The 19,184-nt window shown below is 45.2% G+C and overlaps 1 protein-coding gene across 9 annotated transcripts in view; it reads right to left on the reverse strand.

The window, feature by feature from the left end:
* Positions 1-871: 871 nt before the first annotated feature.
* Positions 872-19,184, reverse strand: part of PLA2G5 (phospholipase A2 group V) — a 31,067-nt gene continuing 12,754 nt past the window's right edge. For 8 of the 9 annotated variants that reach the window (XM_060310153.1, XM_060310177.1, XM_060310186.1 and 5 more), the window contains 2 exons: positions 10,276-10,382; positions 7,786-9,583 (listed from right to left, as the gene is read on the reverse strand). In XM_060310153.1, the coding sequence (XP_060166136.1) occupies positions 9,459-9,583; positions 10,276-10,382 (232 nt within the window). In that variant the 3' untranslated portion in view covers positions 7,786-9,458. Of the gene's footprint in view, positions 1,691-7,785; positions 9,584-10,275; positions 10,383-19,184 lie in introns of those variants that run through there. The other variant, XM_060310164.1, reaches the window with a different exon arrangement.

Genomic DNA, 19,184 nt, shown 5'->3' on the forward strand with positions numbered 1-19,184 from the left:
CAGGGGTTTGAGAAGTGAGTTTTCAGTTGACTGAGAAGCTCCCATGTTCTTAATTATCAATTAGACTTAATTAGACTTATGAACAGAGATAACTAGGGCTCCAGCCCAGCTTCTGTGTGCCTAGGGCTCCAATGCAGCTTCTGGAATATACTCAGAACCTTAGGAACCAAAATCTGTCCTTACTGTGCTTCAGTGAACATTTGTCTGGAGCACAGGCTCAGGAGTCAGACTCGTCAATGGGTCCCCAATCAATGAGTCAGGAGTGAAGACAAAGGCTTCAAAGAGACCCACTCAGGGTCCTGGGTGAGAAGTCTGGGGGCCCATTGATGAATCTGATCCTATCTGAGTCTCCAGCACTTTAACCGTTAAAGAAAACCAGAGCTGGACAGTAGTCATAGCAGGAAAAGCAGATTTTTAACCAAGAATGATTTCAGTAGAAGAAAAGAGACTTCATATAGAACTGGGGTCAAGTCCAAACACAGCATGGACAAGTGGGGATTGACAACCAAGGAGCAGGGTGGGGGTCAGTGGATGGAAAATTACTAGGAGGAGAGAGACATCATGGGTAAGGGGGGGATTCTTGCTGAAGGCCGCCCAGGATAATCAGACATTACCTGGGGATGGTGGGGATTGGACATCTGATCAGATATGTAGGGTAGGGGATTCTCGGTAAACTGTATTATGATTCTTGCTTTGGAGGACCATGTCCGAGGACAGGGTCCCGTCAAAAAAGGACCGAGAGGAGCCTAACTCAAGTTTGGTCAAAGAAAGTCCCTGTCAGTAACAAAGTCCCAACTTTAAAAGGCAGAGATGTAACACGTTTGAAGAGAATGTTCTCTCGTAAAAGATGAACAATTTTTTAAAATAATTTTTTAATTAAAAGAGAAAGTTATAAAACATACACACATTTGGGGGACAAAGACAGGGACACATAATTCTGTTTTCATTAGGAGAACACGTCTTTACCCTGGGGGCACTGTTGTAAATTTAGAAATGTACAAAATCAGGACCAGGACCACAGCTTGTCCCGGCCTCTGGGGTCGACATCAGGCTATCCCCATGGATACATGTGAGTACATAAGGTAAGCTTTGCTCATCTTTTCTGACCTATACAACCTCCCAGCGTCCCCATACCTGACCACTATCTGCTTCACCCTGGAGCCGGTTTATAAATACAGATTTCTGGTCCCCAAACCAGAAGTGCTGATTCAGCTTGGGGAGGTGTATTTTTAACCACAGGTGATTCTGAGACAGCCCTTCTACCTGTCAGTCCCTAGGGCAGCCTTAGAAGGCATTGGGTTCCACCTGTGCAGAGCTTTCTTCTCCCCACTAGGACGAAATGCTTAACCCTTTCTATCGCTATAGAGACCGTACCTGACACTGGGAAATTGTGGTCTCTCAGCTGGAGTCACCAGGCCCCCCTGTATTGGTAGGTGGGGCTGAGTGACCTCTTCATGGCCTGAGAGTGCATGACCCGGGTCCTTTATGCGCAGTGTCCGTGCTCTTTGCTTGCCCTGGTGGAGGGAGATGGAGTAGAACCTGTAGGGAGGCTGCTGGCCCATGGCATTAAATGATGCCTCCTTAAATGATAGCCTCCTGGTTTAACTCAAAACTCCTTCATCAGGCATCCCATCCTCATCACGTATGGAGCGCTTGTCTATTGCTTGTCTGTCTCCTTCCCTAGACCAAGCTTCGAGAGAGAGAGAGAGAGAGAGAGAGAGAGAGAGATTTATATGTTGTTGTTGTCGAATCTCTGTGTCCCCGGGGCCCAGCCAGGCCCAGCACAAGCAGGCGTTCCATAAACGTGCACTGAAGAACTATTGACTTGTCCTCTATGGGGACCCAAAAGAGGAACAATGACCTGTGCTGGGGAAGCTGGGACAGGTGTCACCTGGAAGCGGCATTTAGGCCTGGCCTTGGTGGGTGGGAGGGACGGGGACACAAATGTTCCAGGCTCAGAAACGCACAGCCCCTGGATTGGCTGTAGGACCGCTTGTCCCAGGCCCAGTTTGGGTCTCCCTCACAGCTGCTGCCTCTCACCCACAGCTGCAGCTACTCCTTCCGGAGAGCTCAACGGCGCTCCCCCAAATGGGACCACTACAACCACTGCATCACCAGTTGCCACATCCAATGTGGTAAGGGCTTCACGGGGCAACCTGGGAAGACGAGGAGAAGACCACCTTCTGCCCTGGACACCAACCTTGGCCCCTAGGGCTTGTGTTTGGAGTCAAAACTCTTGGGCTTGGGTTGAATGGTACTCTCCCATGACAAGGGCCATTTATTGAGTGCCTACTGTATGCCAGGCACTGCAGTGGGTAATTTATGTGCATCGTATCATCAAATATTCCCAACAACCTAGCGAGGAAGGTGTTATCAGTCATTTGACAGCTGAGGCTTAGGGAATGAACTCGCAGCCCGGAAGGCATGTGGCGAGGAAATCCGCAGAGCTACGATGTGGGTCCCTCTCGGATCCCAAAGCCCGTACCCGCTAGCTCCCCATGACTGAAGCTCAGTGGCTTGGGTCTCTGTCTTCCAATCAGGTGCCACACACCTGTGCTTATGTCCTGTTCCTTTGCTGGGAAGTTAGTGAAAATTTAGGGACTGATGCTATCACAGGCTTGGAGATCCACTGTCAAAAGCCTAGTCCAAATCTAATATTTGAAGAGAAGCGTGAGGGAGTCAGACATCGAGCCCCATGGGAGACTTTACGGGGTTTCGTAAAATTAAGGCTAAGACATGGAAGCCACTTAGATGTTTGCAACTTCAGAGCCAGGCGGGCCCTGAGAGGTCACGTGAACAAGGGTTTCTCAAATCCTTTTGATGGCAGCCCGCACAATGTAATAAAATTGACACCGGGACCCAGTCAACCCACATATACACTCCCAGGATAGAAACACGGTTTGCTGAAGCAGCACTTTATGACTTGTGCTATATCGGCACAAGCACGCACACACACATGCATGCACACAAGCGTACGCACGCGTGCACAAGCCAGAAGCAGCCTTCTAAACTCATGTCACGATCCACTAATGGAGCAGGGCTACAGTGAAAATTCCCTCTCAGACCTGCGCCTGTGGGAAAGCTGAGGGCAGGCAGGGTAAGAGGCCTGCCTAAGGATACCCAGGACGTGTGCAAGGTCAGACTAGAATCTGGTGTCTAGTTCCCAATACTTCTAGTTATCCAAAATACTGACTAATAGAATGTTAACCCAGGTGAGCGTGTAGGAGGTATTTGGATGCTTTGGGCTTCAGAATCCCTACAGCCAGACAGGGTCATACTGTGCTTCTTGGAGGGCTCAGAAGCTCAGTGCCTCTGGGTCACTTCTGTGTCCATCAGGTTTCACTGATCCATGGGAGTGTCGGTGGCCAGGCACCCCCCAAACCCAGTCTTCTGTATTGAGTTCCTAATTCTGACTCTGGGCTGTGGTTTCTGAGAAGACGTAGATGTGACCCCTGCTCTCTGGGTGTCTGTGATCTAAGGCAGCACCGGTGGAAGCAAATGAGGCAGCAATGCACAGGCGGTCTGACTCATGGACATTTACCAGGCGCCCCCTCTGTGCCGGGTCCTGTAGCAAGCAAGGCAGGGAGTGCTGAGAGCAATGAGGCATGCGCCCTGCCCCTGTGAGCTCAGCCTCTGGATTTGCACAGTCTCAGGGTCAAACCCTCACTCTGCCTTTCTCTGGTTGCATGGCCAAGATTACATGCTCAGCCTCGATTTACTCATCCATTAAATGGGGTAATCACCCCCACCTGTTGGGTTGTTTGGGAGGATCAAATGAGATAACCTCTATGAAAGTCCCTGGCACATAGTAGGCAATCAGCAAGTGGTAGCTTTTATTATTATTACTGATAAGAAGAGGATGCAATTCACAGTTATAGATAGGGAATGAACATTCCAGAAGGGAAGAAACAGCATGAGCGGAGGCAGAGTGGAAAGCATAAGGCAAGATTCGAGGAACAGATGTTTTTGGAAGTAGGGAGTAATCGGGAGAGCAAACTGGAAGCACACTACAGCCACAGGCGGAAAGACCATTGTCAGACTGAAGAATTTGGCAATAGGGAGCCATTGAAGGCCTTGGAGGAAGGGAATGATGTAATTGGAGCGCATGATAGAATAGATGGATAGAGGACGCTTGATTGATAGTAGCAAACCCTGCCAGGAGTTCACTTATCCTATAGTTGTGGCTTTCGGAAATTAGCAGGAAATGGGATTCTGTCAGCATCCTGGGAGGCTTCCAGGAGGTGGCAGGATATCTAAGGTTCCCGAAGGACGCTCTTGCCACTTGGGTGGGATGGGTTGGGTCTCTCTGATTGGCTAACCGGAGCTGAGCACTCCGGTTTCCTTGCTGGGCTGCTACAGGTCCCAGGAGCAAATGCCAGAAGCCGATCTGCAGAAGTGACCAGAAGTTGCCCTTGTGTCAACTGCAGCCAGCCTCTGGACACATCCAATGGCTGGAACCTCATTTTCAACAGCAAGCCATGCAGGAAGTCCATGTTCCCCTAGTGGACATTAGGACACTGAGTTATCTTCTCCCATCCCCCCGGCCCTCTGAGGATACCACCTAGCATGGCTGTCTAATAAAGTGCCCATCCCCTCGTCCAGTGCAGGCCCAGACCAGGGAGACATCAGTGACTGGGAGGCCAAAGGTTGGGCCCAGCGCTGGTCCAGACTGCTCCACCAAGGAGGTAAAATGGCACAACCACTGCATTTTCAGCCCAACTTTTCAGTTCTCTGTGCTCCCACACTGGCCTGTGAACTCCTTGAGGGTAGGGACTGTGTCTCATTCATTCATTCATTTGTTCATTCAGTCACTTATTCATTCAGCGAACACTTGTTGAGCACCTGCCATGTGGCAAGCACGCTGTTAGGCACTCAGAATCCCACTGTTATCAACCAGGGTTTGGTCAGAGTGGCAGAACTACTAAGAGGTACCTAGATATAAAATGAGGGATTTTTTTTTTTTTTTTTGCGGTACATGGGCCTCTCACTGTTGTGGCCTCTCCCGTTGCGGAGCACAGGCTCCGGACGTGCAGGCTCAGCGGCCATGGCCCACGGGTCCAGCCGCTCTGCGGCATGTGGGATCTTCCCGGACCGGGGCACGAACCCGTGTCCCCTGTATCGGCAGGCGGACTCTCAACCACTGTGCCACCAGGGAAGCCCAAAATGAGGGATTTTAATAGGGATTTGTCTTTCTGTGATGCTGGGAGCCCATGAAACAGTCTGTGAGAGGCTATTCCCTTCTGTGCTGTTGCTGGCTGCCTGAAATCTTACAGCCCAAGTGGCAGGGCAAACTGGAACTGCAAGGATAGGTGGAGCCCAAGAGGAAAGCCTAGAACACCCTTCTGCATCTCACCACCTTCAAGTCTTCACCCAGAGAAGATAAAGGAGGCGATCGGGCAGGACCCAGAGTTGCTGCAGCCCTGGCTTCTTCGCCACAACAGCACAGTGAGCCAGCAGATACAGGACAACGTGCATTAGCCGCAAATGTATCCCATGCCGGGCTCCAACTTTCTGATTGTACAAATCAAGTGACGTCTAGTCCACCTCTGCTTCCAAATCTCAGGCCAAACATCTCTTAAGAGACCCATGCTAACCTGGAACTCTGCAGGGATGGAAATTCTGGGAAATACAGCTTCAGCATAGCTAAGTGACACAGTAGAGACCCATGACAGTCTACCCTTGTTGACTTGGCATCCACACACATCTCTTTCAACCACTCTTAACCTCCAAATAAAGACAATAGCAAAATCCTGTTTCTGCCTAACATAACGAGTACAACTTGAAACAAACTAACATCCCCTAAAGAGGATACCAAGTCCTTTTACACATCATTGGGTCATGCTCATTTCTATTCCAGTTGGGTCGTAACCCCCTTTTGATATTCTCTGATTTAGATACTGAGATGTAAGGTTAGCTGCATGAACACAGCTTCTGCATGACAGGAGGGCCACCCCAGAGGAGGTCTGTAACGTTGCAGCTGTCCACATTCGTGGAGTGCCAGCACATTGTGGACAACCATCTGTAAGACAGGCCCAGAACTTTTTCTTCCTTGGGCATCTGGTTGTGGGGAACTCGCCCATGAAGTCACTGGTATAGATTAAGAAAAAGGAGACAATACAGCAGGTCTAGGGGCCGTGGACCTCTGTGCTCCTTACTTATGCAGCTCACCTGGGCCTTCAGCTCCTGTTTAGGTCCAGATATTATGATGTGATGATGTAACTGCTGTCATGCACACCCAGTTTCGTAACCTGGTGGGTCAGATAACAGCCAGTCTCATGATAACTTGTTAACCCAAGGTCAAGAATTCAGTCTCCCTGAAGAACCATTAGCCAGATGTTGTTTCTCAAAAGGAGAACAGTTATCTGCAGCTAATGGAGGGGCTTTGCTCCAAAATCCTAAGGGTTTACCCTGTGCTTTACCAGTAGGGCCCTGTGAAATCTTCCATGTGACATTTCTACCTGCACACACTCAACAACCATTGGTCTGCTGGGTCTCTTGTGCATTTTCAGTTTGGTAACAGCTATAATTAACACACCCCCATGTACGTGTGCTCTACAGATGATTTTTCATGTTTGAGGGGGTCCCAGTTGTATCTGAAGCCCACTTTCAAATGCCAGTGAGGGCCTGTACTTACAAGGCAACCTGTCCTTAAGTGTCTGTGTATCTGTGTCATCTGCCAACTTCTGTATAAAGATCTATCCAGGGAGGCATTTATGGTCTGGTCTGTACATTACAGTATCTCCCTTGAAAGGGTGGGGGATGTGATTTTGAAAGGGAGACCTTCCCGATGGTTCTCTTTACAGCCAAGGAATAGTCAAGAGAGCAGTCAAGGAGACCAGCTCTTCCCAGGTTACAGGGATCGCGTGACTCCATCACTTCCCCGTGGCTGCTGACTGCAGTGAGAGTGGGGCAGGGGAGCACCATGGAGGACCTCAGTGGGGTCCCCTCTACTGAGGATGAAACCAGTGCACCAGCGAGTCTAACCACCAAAGGACAGACTCTGGAATCCCCAGAGGGAGTTAGAGCAGAGAATAGAGCTGGCTCTCAGGCTGAATCCAGGGGATTCTCCTAAGAACTGCCAATGTGGGTGCGTCCCTGAACCACTCCAGGTTCCATTTTCTCTCTTTTGGGGCCAGAGTCGAAGACAGTGGGATAGTGGTCAGAACCTAGAGTCTGGAACGAGGATCTGAGGTGTAAACCTACTTCTGCTATTGATGTGCTGTGTGACTTTGGGAAAGTCTCCTAACCTCTCTGGGCCTCAGTTTCTTGGTAGATAAATGAAGGCTCTCCATGAGCCCTTCCAGCTCAAACCCGTGTCAGCCTGTGGTGTTGCTTTCATAATATTGCAACATCCCTCATCCACAAATGCCTGTCTGAATACCAGTGCTTTGAGCTTACTTGGATGCCCCAGTAAGAGGGGCCTGAATGCATCCCCCTCCTGCAGAGCTTACCAGCAAGACACCACCCTGCCTGCCACCTGACCCTGACGAGAGAAGGGAGAAGCCTGGGCTGAGGTCTCTTCTCCATTGTCCAGAATATCGCAGTTGAAGAGAAATGGCATTGAGAGTGAAGCTCCCAATTTCCTTTACATACCTATTTAAAAATGGATTTGGAAAATGGCTCTGATCAAAAAATTTCATGAGCGAATTGGACATTTGAATTGCTTTCTTTGTTACTCTGTCAAATTTAGACGCGAGTCCATGGCAAACTTTTGGAAAACACTAGTACATTCAGGGTAATTGCATAAAATTAAATTTTATTTTGAAAATGTTCAACATTGGAGGTTTTTAAATATAGATCCCATTTATCATGTGGTTATTTTGGGATTTGTCAATGGAAGGAAGCCAAATGTCCTTTCTTGGAAGGACTCTCCTTTGTTTTGGGATATGTCCTTTCTTCCTGCAGTCTGGGTATTAGAACACCCTTTCTTTTATGAATAGATAGATGAGGTGGGCTCTTTAGTGTCCTTCCTTGGTAAAAATAAACCCCATAGTTGAACTTTTTTTTTTATATATAAAATATTTATTTATTTTTGGCTGTGTTGGGTCTTCGTTTCTGTGCGAGGGCTTTGTCTATTTGCGGCAAGCGGGGGCCACTCTTCATCGCGGTGCGCGGGCCTCTCACCGTCATGGCCTCTCTTGTTGCGGAGCACAGGCTCCAGACGCGCAGGCTCAGTAGTTGTGGCTCATGGGCCCAGTTGCTCCGCGGCATGTGGGACCTTCCCAGACCGGGGTTTGAACCCATATCCCCTGCATTGGCAGGCAGATTCTCAACCACTGCGCCACCAGGGAAGCCCAAACTCTATTTTTTAATGTCTTGCTCTGTGAAATCCCAGAACCTCAGCATCGCCAGGTCATCATCAAGGTAGCTTTGGGATTCCCAATTTACATCGCAAAAAACATTACAGTTTCTTTTTTTTTTTTTTTTTTTTTTGCGGTACGCGGGCCTCTCACTGTTGTGGAGCACAGGTTCCGGACGCGCAGGCTCAGCGGCCACGGCTTACGGGCCCAGCCGCTCCGCGGCATGTGGGATCTTCCCGGACCGGGGCACGAACCCGCGTCCCCTGCATCGGCAGGTGGACTCTCAACCACTGTGCCACCAGGGAAGCCCTACAGTTTCTTTTTTAAAGAGACCAGAAATCAGAGGGGTTCAGTAATGCGCCTGAGACCACACAGCTGGAGAAGCCAAGTTGGCATTCAAATGCGGCGCTCGCTGGTCTGGAAGCCCAAGACGGCACGATTGCCAATCATCTTCTCCCCGCTCCCTGGAGGAAGAATGAGGTCCAGTGCTTGGCTCGAGTGGACCCAAGGTTTAAGGAGATGAGCCCCAAAGAAGGCTCGGTACTCATCCCAGGAAACCTTCTAGTTACTAATCTGTACCTTCTTCCTCTGAGGGAACATGGTTAATGCTGGGTCTGGTGCCCCAACAGCAGAGAAAGAGGTGCAGGCAATCCTCCACAGCAGGGGAAATACCTGTGTGGTTATTATTAGTCTTGAGAAGGAATTTTATTTAATAGCTATGTGGCAGAATTATGGAGTCACTTTTGCTTCCACTTCTGTGAAAATTCTCTACAGGATGGTAGTGATAACCCAACTGCAGAACTGAAAAGTCAATGCATCCCAGGAAAGCCTCCCTCCTGGAGAAGCAGGGCTGTCTTCAGGGATGAGGAGAAACACAGCTGGCCTGGAGTGAAGGGCGAGCTTTCGGCACCAGAGCGGCTGATCTCACAAGTGGAGGCCGGGGACCCTGACCTTGCCAAGTCTAATGACCAGAGTCACGCTCCTGGAACTCTGGAGGATGAAGTGTGGCTGTGGGCCTCCTCCGAGCCCAGTGGAACATCAAGAAAGAATGAGGTCCCAGACCTGGGAGCCTCTCTGGGGATTCCAGCAGAGTGGGTAAGCTCTGTGCTGTAGGAGAGGGTGTAAGAATCTTGGTCCAGGAGGAGCTCACTGAGGCGACTAGATGCAGAGGAAGTTGGGAAAGTATTGATAAAGAGGGTTGTAGCTCCTCATGTTTCTTTTCAGGCAGTAGACGAAATGCCGGTCACAGGCGCAGAGCTGCATCTGGCAGAGGGACCCACGTCCTGCAAACAGGACACCAAATGCAGGATGAGGAAGAAGAGATGCTCTGTGACACTGACTCTGGACTTGCTTCAGTCCGGACTTGCTGCTAGCCTGAGCAGACTCCCCAGTCTCCTTCCTGCCCTCAGTCTAACGTGGGAGGCACAGCATCTACACTGGGGGTGCAAAACCTGATGGAAGAGGCACAGCTGCTGCCCAGGGCGAGGTTTCAGCTCCTGCCCTCAGGGAGTCCCCAGTCTGATGGAGGACACGCATTCCCTCCCCATCAGACTGGGAGCTCTCAGTCTGGTGATGGAGACAGCCCTGTCTCTGGAGGAACTTCAGTTCTCAGAGAGGAGACACCATCCCCAGATTTAGCTTTGAACTCAGAAGGACCTGAGCTTGAATCCCGACTCTAGCTGTGTGCACTGGCAAGCCTTTGAGTCTGTTTCCTCATCTGTAAAGTGGGGACACTAAAGCCACCCCACAGCGAGCAAAAGGATATATGGAAAGCACTTGACTCCTAATACATGCTGAGTCTAAGATGTTTCCGCCCGCCCCCTAGAGGTCAGATACAGCTGCAATAATTCTGCCCCTGTTGCCCCCATCTCTGCCCCACCAAGATATAGACTGGCTGACCTCTTGGGGCACCTGACCTCAGAGGCAGCAGGGACCCAGGCTCTTCCAGTGGCCTGAATGGAAGCCCCAGGCTTACCACAGGTGACCAGGCCGCATGCAATTCTGTATCTGTACACCTGTGTCAAGGCATTGCAGCCTTTTTTCTCCAGCCGCGCGTAGCAGTGGTCATGCATCCAACAGCACCTGTCAATGCAAGAGGTTTAGATCCTGAGCAGAATGGGCCTGTCCCCTGAGCAGAGGCCATCATGGTTGGTGAGATCTGACCAAGACAGAATCTCATAATATGGCTGAGTCCTTCCTGCTCTTCCATTAAGTCTGTCCCACACATGTACCAGTTCACGGACCAGCTCTTTCCTCCTGGGCCCACGGTGAGACTACATTTCCCAGCCCCCCTTGCAGGTACGTGTGGTCACATGACGAGGCTGGCACCCTGGAAAATGTACAGCACTTCTAGACCTACCCATAAAAATCTCCCACTCTAGGAGACCTTCAAGATGGCGGAGGAGTAAGACATGGAGATCACCTTCCTCCCCACAAATACATCAGAAATACATCTACATGTGGAACAACTCCTACAGAACACCTACTGAACGCTGACAGAAGACCTCACACTTCTCAAAAGGGAAAAGACACCCTCAGGAGACCTACACACAGAGGTGGGGCCAAATCCAAAGCTGAACCCCAGGATCTGTGCAAACAAAGAAAAGAAAGGGAAATCTCTCCCAGCAGCCTCAGGAGCAGTGATTAAACCTCCACAATCAACCTGATGTACGCTGCATCTGTGGAATACCTGAAGAGACAACGAATCATCCCAAAATTGAGGCGGTGGACTTTGGGAGCAACTGTAGACTTGGGGTTTGCTTCCTGCATCTAATTTGTTTCTGGTTTTATGTTTATCTTAGTTTAGCATTTAGAGTTTATTACTATTGGTAGATTTCTTTATTGATTCGGTTGCTCTCTTCCTTTTTTATATATATATATTTTTTTCATATATATATATTTTTTTTTCCTTTTTCTCTTTTTGTGAGTGTGTATGTATATGCTTCTTTGTGTGATTTTGTCTGTATAGCTTTGTTTTGACCATTTGTCCTATGGTTCTGTCTGTTTTTGTTTTTTGGGTTTTTTTTAGTATAGTTTTTAGCGCTTGTTATAATTTGTGGATTTCTTTTTTGGTTTCGTTGCTCTCTTCTTTCTTTCTTTTTTTTATTATTTTTTATTTTTAATAATTTTTTTTATTTTAATAACTTTTTAATTTTTTTTTTCTCCCTTTTCTTCTGAGTCGTGTGGCTGATAGGGTCTTGGTGCTCTGGCTGGGTGTCAGGCCTGTGCCTCTGAGGTGGGAGAGCCAAGTTCAGGACATTGGTCCACCAGAGACCTTCCAGCTCCACATAATATCAGACAGCGAGAGCTCTCCCAGAGATCTCCATCTCAAAGCTAAGACCCAGCTCCACTGAACAACCAGCAATCTACAGTACTGGACACCTTTTGCCAAACAACTAGCAAGACAGGAACACAACCTCACCCATTGGCAGAGAGGCTACCAAAAATCATAATAAGGTCACAGACACCCCAAAACACACCACCAGACGTGGTCCTGCCCACCAGAAAGACAAGATCCAGCCTCATCCACCAGAACACACGCACCAGTCTCCTCCACCAGGAAGCCTACACAACACACTGAACCAATCTTAGCCACTGGGGGCAGACACCAAAAACATGGGAACTACAAACCTGCAGCCTGTGAAAAGGAGACCCCAAACACAGTAAGTTAAGCAAAATGAGAAGACAGAAAAACACACAGCAGATGAAGGAGCAAGGTAAAAACCCACCAGACCAAACAAATGAAGAGGAAATAGGCAGTCTACCTGAAAAAGAATTCAGAGTAATGATAGTAAAGATAACAGAAATTTTGGAAATAGAATAAATACAAGAAACGTTTAACAAGGACCTAGAAGAACTAAAGAGCAAACACACGATGATGAACAGCACAATAAATGAAATTAAAAATTCTCTGGAAAGAATCAATAGCAGAATAACTGAGGCAGAAGAACAGATAAGTGACCTGGAAGATAAAATAGTGGAAATAACTACCACAGAGCAGAATAAACAAAAAAGAATGAAAAGAATTGAGGGCAGTCTCAGAGACCTCTGGGACAACATTAAATGCACCAACATTTGAAGTATAGGGGTCCCAGAAGAAGAAGAGAAAAAGAAACGGACTGAGAAAATATTTGAACAGATTATAGTCGAAAACTTCCCTAATATGGGAAAGGAAATAGTCAATCGAGTCCAGGAAGGGCGGAGAGTCCCATATAGGATAAATCCAAGGAGAAACATGCCAAGACACATATTAATCAAACTATCAAAAACTAAATACAAAGAAAAAATATTAAAAGCAGCAAGGGAAAAACAACAAATAACATACAAGGGAATCCCCAGAAGGTTAACAGCTGCTCTTTCAGCAGAAACTCTGCAAGCCAGAAGGGAGTGGCAGGATATTTAAAGTGATGAAAGGGAAAAACCTACAACCAAGATTACTCTACCCAGCAAGGATCTCATTCAGATTCAATGGAGAAATCAAAAGCTTTACAAAGCTACGAGAATTCAGCACCACCAAACCAGCTTTACAACAAATGCTAAAGGAACTTCTCTAAGTGGGAAACACAAGAGAAGGGCAAGACCTACAATAACAAACCCAAAACAATTAAGAAAATGGTAATAGGAACATACATATTGATAACTACCTTAAATGTAAATGGTTTAAATGCTCCAACAAAAAGACATAGACTGGCTGAATGAATACAAACACAAGACCCAAATATATGCTGTCTACAAGAGACCTAGGAACACATACAGACTGAAAGTGAGGGTATGGAAAAAGATATTGCATGCAAATAGAAATCAAAAGAAAGCTGGAGGGCTTCCCTGGTGGCGCAGTGGTTGAGAGTCTGCCTGCCAATGCAGGGGACGTGGGTTTGTATCCCGGTCCGGGAAGATCCCGCATGCTGAGGAGCGGCTGGGCCCGTGAGCCATGGCCGCTGAGCCTGTACGTCTGGAGCCTGTGCTCTGCAACAGGAGAGGTCACAACAGTGAGAGGCCCGCGTACCGCAAAAAAAAAAAAAAAAGAAAGCTGGAGTAGCAATTCTCATATCAGACAAAATAGATTTTAAAATGAAGACTATTACAAGAGACAAAGAATGACACTACATAATGATCAAGGGATCAATCCAAGAAGAAGATATAACAATTGTAAATATTTATGCACCCAACATAGGAACACATCAATACATAAAGCAAACGTTAACAGCCATAAAAGGGGGAATCAACAGTAACACAATCATAGTAGGGGACTTTAACACCCCACTTTCACCAATGGACAGATCATCCAAAATGAAAATAAATAAGGAAACACAAGCTTTAAATGTACATTAAACAAGATGGACTTAATTGATATATATAGGACATTCCATCCAAAACCAACAGAATACACTTTCATCTCAAGTGCTCATGGAACATTCTCCAGGATAGATCATATCTTGGGTCACGAATCAAGCCTTGGTAGATTTAAGAAAATTGAAATCGTATCAAGTACCTTTTCTGACCATAATGCTATGAGACTAGATATCAGTTAGAGGAAAAAAATCTGTAAAAAATACAAACACGTGGAGGCCAAACAATACACTACTAAATAACCAAGAGATCACTGAAGAAATCAAAGAGAAAATTTTAAAAACCTAGAAACACATGACAATGAAAACACGATGACCCAAAACTTATGGGATGCAGCAAAAGCAGTTCTAAGTGGGAAGTTTATAGCAATAAAATCCTACTTCAAGAAACAAGAAACATCTCAAATAAACAACTTAACCCTACACCTAAAGCAATTAGAGAAAGAAAAACAAAAACCCCCCTAAGTTAGCAGAAGGAAAGAAATCATAAAGATCAGATCAGAAATAAATGAAAAAGAAATGAAGGAAACAATAGCAAAGATCAATAAAGCTAAAAGCTGGTTCTTTGAGAAGATAAACAAAATTGATAAACCATTAGCCAGACTCATCAAGAAAAAAAAGGAGAAGACTCAAATCAATAGAATTGGAAATGAAAAAGGAGAAGTAACAACCGACTCTGCAGAAATACAAAGGATAATGAGAGATTACTGTAAGAAACTCTATGCCAATAAAATGGACAAACTGGAAGAAATGGACAAATTCTTAGAAAAGCACAACCTTCCAAGTCTGAACCAGGAAGAAATAGAAAATATAAACAGACAAATCACAAGCACTGAAATTGAGACTGTGATTAAAAATCTTCCAACAAACAAAAGCCCAGGATCAGATGGCTTCACAGGTGAATTCTGTCAAACATTAAGAGAAGAGCTAACACTTATCCTTCTCAAACTCTTCCAAAATATAGCAGAGGGAGGAACACTCCCAAACTCATTCTCTGAGGCCACCATCACCCTGGTACCAAAACCAGACAAAGATGTCACAAAGAAAGAAAACTACAGGCAATATCACTGATGAACATAAATGCAACAATCCTCAATACAAGCAAACAGAATCCATTAAAAGGATCATACACCATGATCAAGTGGGGATTATCCCAGGAATGCAAGTATTCTTCAATATACGCAATTCAATCAATGTGATACACTGTATTAACAAATTGAAGGATAAAAACCATATGGTCATCTCAGTAGATGCAGAAAAAGCTTTTGACAAATTCAACACCCATTTACAATAAAATCCCTCCAGAAAGTAGGCAGAGAGGGAACTTACCTCAACATAATAAAGGCCAGATATGACAAACCCACAGCCAACATCATCCTCAATGGTGAAAAACTGAAACCATTTCCTCTAAGATCAGGAAGAAGAGAAGGTTGTCCACTCCCACCACTATTATTCAACATAGTTTTGGAAGCTTTAGCCACGTCAATGAGAGAAGAAAAAGAAGTAAAAGGAATCCAAATCAGAAAAGAAGAAGTAAAGCTGTCACTGTTTGCAGATGACATAATACTATACATAGGGAATCCTAAAGATGCTACCAGAAAACTGCTAGAGCTAATCAATGAATCTGGTAAAGTAGCAAGATACAAAATTAATGCACAGAAATCTCTGGCATTCCTATACACTAATGATGAAAAATCTGAAAGAGAAATTAAGGAAACACTCCCATTTACCATCACAACAAAAAGAATAAAATACCTAGGAATAAACCTACCTAAGGAGACAAAAGACCTGTATGCAGAAAACTATAAGACACTGATGAAAGAAATTAAAGATGATACAAACCAATGGAGAGATACACCATGTTCTTGGATTGGAAGAATCAACATTGTGAAATGATTATACTACCCAAAGCAATCTGCAGATTCAGTGCAATCCCTATCAAACTACCAATGGCATTTTTCACAGAACTAGAATAAAAAATTTCACAATTTGTATGGAAACACAAAATACCCCGAATAGCCAAAGCAATCTTGAGAAAGAAAAACGGGCTGGAGGAATCAGGCTCCCAGACTTCAGTCTGTACTACAAAGCTACAGTGATCAAGACAGTATGGTACTGGCACAAAAACAGAAATATAGATCAATGGAACAGGATAGAAAGCCCAGAGATAAACCCACGCACATATGGTCACCTTATTTTTGGTAAAGGAGGCAAGAATATACAATGGAGAAAAGACAGCCTCTTGAATAAGTGGTGCTGGGAAAACTGAACAGCTACATGTAAAACAATGAAATTAGAACACTACCTAACACCATACACAAAAATAAACTCAAAATGGATTAAAGACCTAAATATAAGGCCAGACACTATAAAACTCTTTGAGGAAAACCTAAGCAGAACACTCTATTACATAAATCACAGCAAGATCCTTTTTGACCCACCTCCTAGAGAAACGGAAATAAAAACAAAAATAAACAAATGGGACCTAATGAAACAAAAGCTTTTGTATAGCAAAGGAAGGCATAAACAAGACGAAAAGACAACCCTCAGAATGGGAGAAAATATTTGCAAATGAAGCAATTGACAAAGGATGGAACTCTAAAATTTATAAGCAGCTCATGCAGCTCAATATCAAAAAACAAAAACCCAATCCAAAAATGGGCAGAAGACATAAAAAGACATTTCTCCAAAGAAGATATACAGATTTCCAACAAACACATGAAAGGATGCTCAACATCATTAATCATTAGAGAAATGTAAATCAAAACTACAATGAGATTTAAAAAAAAAAAAAAAAAAAAAAAAAACTACAATGAGGTATCACCTCACACCAGTCAGAATGGCCATCATCAAAAAATCTACAAACAATAAATGCTGGAGAGGGTGTGGAGAAAAGGGAACCCTCTTGCTCTGTTGGTGGGAATGTAAATTGATACAGCCACTATGGAGAACAGTATGGAGCTTCCTTAAAAAACTAAAAATAGAACTACCATATGACCCAGCAATCCCACTGCTGGGCATATACCCCGAGAAAACCATAATTCAAAATGAGTCATGTACCAAAATGTTCATTGCAGCTCTATTTACAATAGCCAGGACATGGAAGCAACCTAAGTGTCCATCAACAGATGAATGGCTAAAGAAGATGTGGCACATATATACAATGGAATATTACTCAGCCATAAAAAGAAACGAAACTGAGTTGTTTGTGGTGAGGTGGATGGACCTAGAGTCTGTCATACAGAGTGAAGTAAGTCAGAAAGAGAAAAACAAATACCATATGCTAACACATATATATGGAATCTAAAAAAATAAAAATATAAAAAATGTTTCTGAAGAATCTAGGGGTAGGACAGAAATAAAGACGCAGACGTAGAGAATGGACTTGAGGACACAGGGAGGGGGAAGGTTAAGCTGGGACAAAGTGAGAGAGTGGCATGGACTTATATATACTATCAAATGTAAAATAGATAGCTAGTGGGAAGTAGCCACGTAGCACAGGGAGATCAGCTCAGGGCTCTGTGACCACGTAGAGGCGTGGGATGGGGAGGGTGGGAGGGAGACGCAAGAGGGAGGAGATATGGGGATATATGTATAACTGATTCACTTTGTTATAAAGCAGAAACTAACACACCATTGTAAAGCAATTATGCTCCAATAAAGATGTTAAAAAAAGAATTCCCACTCTGTCCTCCACTCTCTCTCTCTCCATCTCAGCTGGATGGAGATGACCCAGCCAAGGACTCTGAGGCCATGGGGAAAGTCACGAGACAGGAGAAACCTGGGTCCTGGAATTGATATGTGATTCACATGGTCAAATGAGCAAAAACTAAACTTCAATTGTGATAGCTGTGGGCAACTGCATTTTTTTAAAATTTAGATTTAAGAAAAATTGAGAAGATTGTACCAAATGCCCCCTTTTACCCCACACCCAGTTTCCCCTATTATCAACACTTTTTATGAGTATAATATGTTTGTTACGGCTAACAAACCAATACTGATATATTATTAAATAAATGTTAACTAATTAAATAATAATATATCACTATTGATTCATTAATTGTAAAAGTCCATAGTTTCTTTAGATTTTCTTAGTTTTTACCTAAATGTTCTTTTCTATTCCAAGATCCAGTGATAGACACCATGTTACATGTACTTGTCCCATCTCTTTAGGCTCCTCTTGCCTGTGGCCGTCTGTCACACTTTCCTTGTTTTCGATGACCTTGACAATTCTGAGGAATGGTGGTCAAGTCTTTTGTAGGATGCTGGGATTTCTTTGATGTTTTTGTCATGATGAGATGGGTTATGGGTTTATTTTGCTGCCCATGTTGTTCCAGTTTTGGCCATTAGGGGGCTCTCCCAGTTGGCTCCTGTGCTCTTTGACATATTCCTATCAATGAGGGGTTTGGTTTGGGTTTGTTTCGTTCGAGCCCTTCCTTAATTTGGGGCACTACAAAAAGCTCCAGGTTCTTCTTGTATATTTCCTGCCCTCGTCCTAGGATCAGCCATCTCTCCAAGGAGCCTTGGTTCCTCTTATTGGAGAATGGTGTCAGAAACCAGGTCTGGGCACTAGGTGCTGCTTCTTGCTTCTGGGGTATTGTTTCTTTTAGGGCCTCTCAGACGACAGAGTAAAAAAAATATGTGTCTATATTAACCCACGTAATTACACATATCTCTACATATTTTTATATGTAACCATCTGCATCTATATACAGCTAACTAGGAGTTTATACTGAAGTCTCCAACTCTAATCCATTATCACATAGATCATTCTAGCTTCCTGTCCCTGCTTGTCTGGTCTGTAAACTCCCACTCCAGCAGCGACAAGCTTGGCTCCAACCATCTGCCCTCCATTTGTTTAAGCCCCTCATCCCCTTATACGTGTCTAGCTGTATAAGAATTGTTAACCCAGCAGATTGTATTTTTCAAAGAGCAATCTCTCCCATCTTACATGTTCTTCTAGAACATTGCCACTTCCCAATCAAGAGGTGGAAACTAGGCCCCCTCTCTCTTAAAGCCTTTGTGACTGCCTTGAGGAAGAGAACAGTGGAAGTGACACAGTAGAATTTCTGATGCTGGATCACAAAAACACCATGCTCTTTTGTCATGCCGTTCTGGAACACTCACTCTTGAAACCCAAGAGGCACCGTGCTGTGAGGAACCTTAGAGAGAGGCTTAAGTGAGAGGAACTGAGGCCCCTGGCCCACAGCCTCAGCTGAGCTCCCAGCCAGCAAACAGCAACAACTTGCCAGCCATAGGAGTAATCAATCATTCTAGAAAGCAGATCGCCCAGCCTCAGCGGAGCGGCCCAAGCTGAAGCCAGGTGGAGAAGAGACAAGCCATCCCGCCAGGCCCTGCCCAAGTGGCAGAATCTTAGCAAAATAAGGGGTTGTCATCGCTTTAGGCTACTACATTTTGGGGTGGTTTGTTATGTAGTGATAGATCAACTGATATATTAGGCACTGAGATTCAGGGAGTTACTAGATGTATCTTTGGCAAGTCAGTTAACTTCTCTAAGACTCAGTTTTCTTATCTA

The sequence above is a fragment of the Globicephala melas genome, chromosome 1, assembly GCF_963455315.2.
Source record: "Globicephala melas chromosome 1, mGloMel1.2, whole genome shotgun sequence".
Lineage (NCBI taxonomy): Eukaryota > Metazoa > Chordata > Mammalia > Artiodactyla > Delphinidae > Globicephala > Globicephala melas.